Consider the following 2,414-nt stretch of genomic DNA (forward strand, 5'->3'; position numbering starts at 1 on the left):
GAAACATACAAGGAAACCTTAGACATCTTGTATATTCTATCTTCTTCGCTTTTGCTCTTTTACTCTTATTGTCCAACTTTTGCTCTGCCCTCTGAAGTAAGATTGAGTTTACCACTCCATAACCTTTCTTTACTGTTTGTTGAGCACATAGTAGTGTCTACATTTCTGTAATAAGTGTTGAGATTAACTAATAATTCTTTATTAATAAATAAAGTTAAAAGATATTTGGTAATTAGATATAATTTTAATCTAATATTTTAAAAATAAAAATTACGTCTGGCATGTATTAATTATACGTTTATATATATATATATGGAATTATTAGTATATACATATGTATTTTGTTATGATGAATAGTAATTTTTTTATGCTTTTATAATTAAAATACTATAAACTACATTCTTTTTATCTCTAAAATTCTGTCATGTGTTTGTAATATATTTTTTTGGAGTGGAATTTTATATAATTTTAAAACAATAAGAACAACTTAGTATAGTAACATATTAAAGAGTGCCTCAAATTAGTGTCTTTTCCTGCTATAATTTGAGTACATGCTGTCAGAAAAGTAAGTTATTAATTGTCCAAATGAAGAATAATGATAAGTACAGTTTATTGTTAATTAATTTTATAAATAATGGAAGTATTTATTTCTATAGAACATACATTGTTGCTTGTTACTATTATGGAAGCCAAAAATAACGAACAAATAAATTTACCAGAAGTAATTGTTAAAACAGAACCTTTAGATCAAAACAATGCTAAGTCAGATGTACAGCAGTCCCAAATACAACCGATTTGTACAGAAAAAGAATGTGAGCAGCGTATTGAATGTACCACAGAATCTCAAGAGATTGAAACTCGAGCACTTTTATCCAAATGTGTATTTTGTGGGAAAACATTTACCATCGGCGATGATCCTAAACTCTTGGAGTGTTTACATGCAGCTTGTACTACATGTGTTAATAATAAAATTGCAGATCATAACACATCTGGTGATGTTGATGTTTTATGTAAGTATCGTTGTTACAAAGTGTGATTTTGTCATAATTATTTCTAGATTATCTTGAAATTTATTAAAAGTAAATGTGCAGCACATACAAGTAGTATAATACTTGATGCTATGTGGTACATTGTGCATGAAATATGCAGTGTGCATACTACCTATGTACCTAAATTTTCTATATACTACATTCAATATATATTTATATATTTTTAGTGGAGAGCAATGTTATTGCTTGTCAAGTTTGCAATGTTACCAGTCAAATAGAAAATTTAATTGAGAATAGATTTATTTCAAAGATTATTGAAGAAGATATTAATATGGGAACAGATGACGAATCTATAGAAACAGAAGAAGAAAAAAAATGTACTAGCTGTCACGATAATGCTGTTGCTACTAGTTGGTGTGTGGAATGCGAAGAATTCATTTGTCAAAGCTGCGTCATGGTGATTATTCTATCCTCTAATATATGTCAGATAAATGTATTATTTGATGTGTTTTATATATTCGTTTAATTTTTTAAAAGATGAAAATCAAATTTTGTGTTTATTTAAGGCTCATCAAAGGCTAAAGATAACAAAAGATCATACAATTAAACCAAAGGAAGAAGTTGCAAATGACAGAGATAATATTAAAAAGGGTATTAAAAAAATACCTGGTTGTTTATTTTGTACTATTCATTCCCATGAACAACTGTCCTTATTTTGTCAGACCTGCGATAGATTAACTTGCAGGGATTGCCAATTAAGTGATCATCGTGACCATAAATATAAATTTATTCATGAAATTGCTACAGAAACAAAATCTTCTGTCTCAACCCTTTTAAAGGAAGTTAGGTATTATCGTGTCTATGTCTTTTTATTTAATAATACGTCAATTTGAATTAATTTAACATTATACATTCAAAATGTGTTTCTTTTATCTTTTTTTCTTTTTATGACTTACTCTAACTGTTAAAATTATTTTTAGTTATAAACGAGTCTTATTACGAAGTGCTATGAAAGTTATAGAAGATAGACAAATTTTAATTGTGGAAAAAAAAAAGACTTTAGTTCAAGAAATAACTCAGATGGTAGTACAGTAAGTAGATAAGATTTATTTGTTCATATTTATTAAAAAGATTGTTTCCATGGTTGATTTTTGTTTTAGATTAACAAATGCTATTAATACAAGAGGTAAATTATTAGTCATGCGCTTAAATGAAGTTTGCGATCAGAAACAAAATACATTAAATGAAAAGAAGATCGCTTTGGATCAATTGTCTAAACTTACAGATCATTGTATACAGTTTGTGAGTCATGCTTTGAGTAAGGGTACAGATATGGAACTTTTGTATAGTAAAAAGTATGTTATTACTTATTACGTGCAAACATTTCTACATAAATACGTACATATATATATATATATATATATA

The 2,414-nt window shown here is 27.2% G+C and overlaps 1 protein-coding gene across 1 annotated transcript in view; it reads left to right on the forward strand.

The window, feature by feature from the left end:
• The first annotated feature begins 274 nt into the window (after window positions 1-274).
• LOC106784509 (E3 ubiquitin-protein ligase TRIM33-like) overlaps window positions 275-2,414 on the forward strand; it is a 6,033-nt gene continuing 3,893 nt past the window's right edge. Inside the window, exons 1-6 of the mRNA XM_014744124.1 lie at window positions 275-565; window positions 657-1,010; window positions 1,217-1,446; window positions 1,556-1,836; window positions 1,970-2,080; window positions 2,150-2,387. Coding sequence (XP_014599610.1) covers window positions 683-1,010; window positions 1,217-1,446; window positions 1,556-1,836; window positions 1,970-2,080; window positions 2,150-2,387 — 1,188 coding nt within the window. The 5' untranslated portion in view covers window positions 275-565; window positions 657-682. The remainder of the gene's footprint in view (window positions 566-656; window positions 1,011-1,216; window positions 1,447-1,555; window positions 1,837-1,969; window positions 2,081-2,149; window positions 2,388-2,414) is intronic.

Source organism: Polistes canadensis, unplaced genomic scaffold (genome assembly GCF_001313835.1).
Source record: "Polistes canadensis isolate GaletaPanama2010 unplaced genomic scaffold, ASM131383v1 scaffold_37, whole genome shotgun sequence".
Taxonomy (NCBI): Eukaryota; Metazoa; Arthropoda; class Insecta; order Hymenoptera; family Vespidae; genus Polistes; species Polistes canadensis.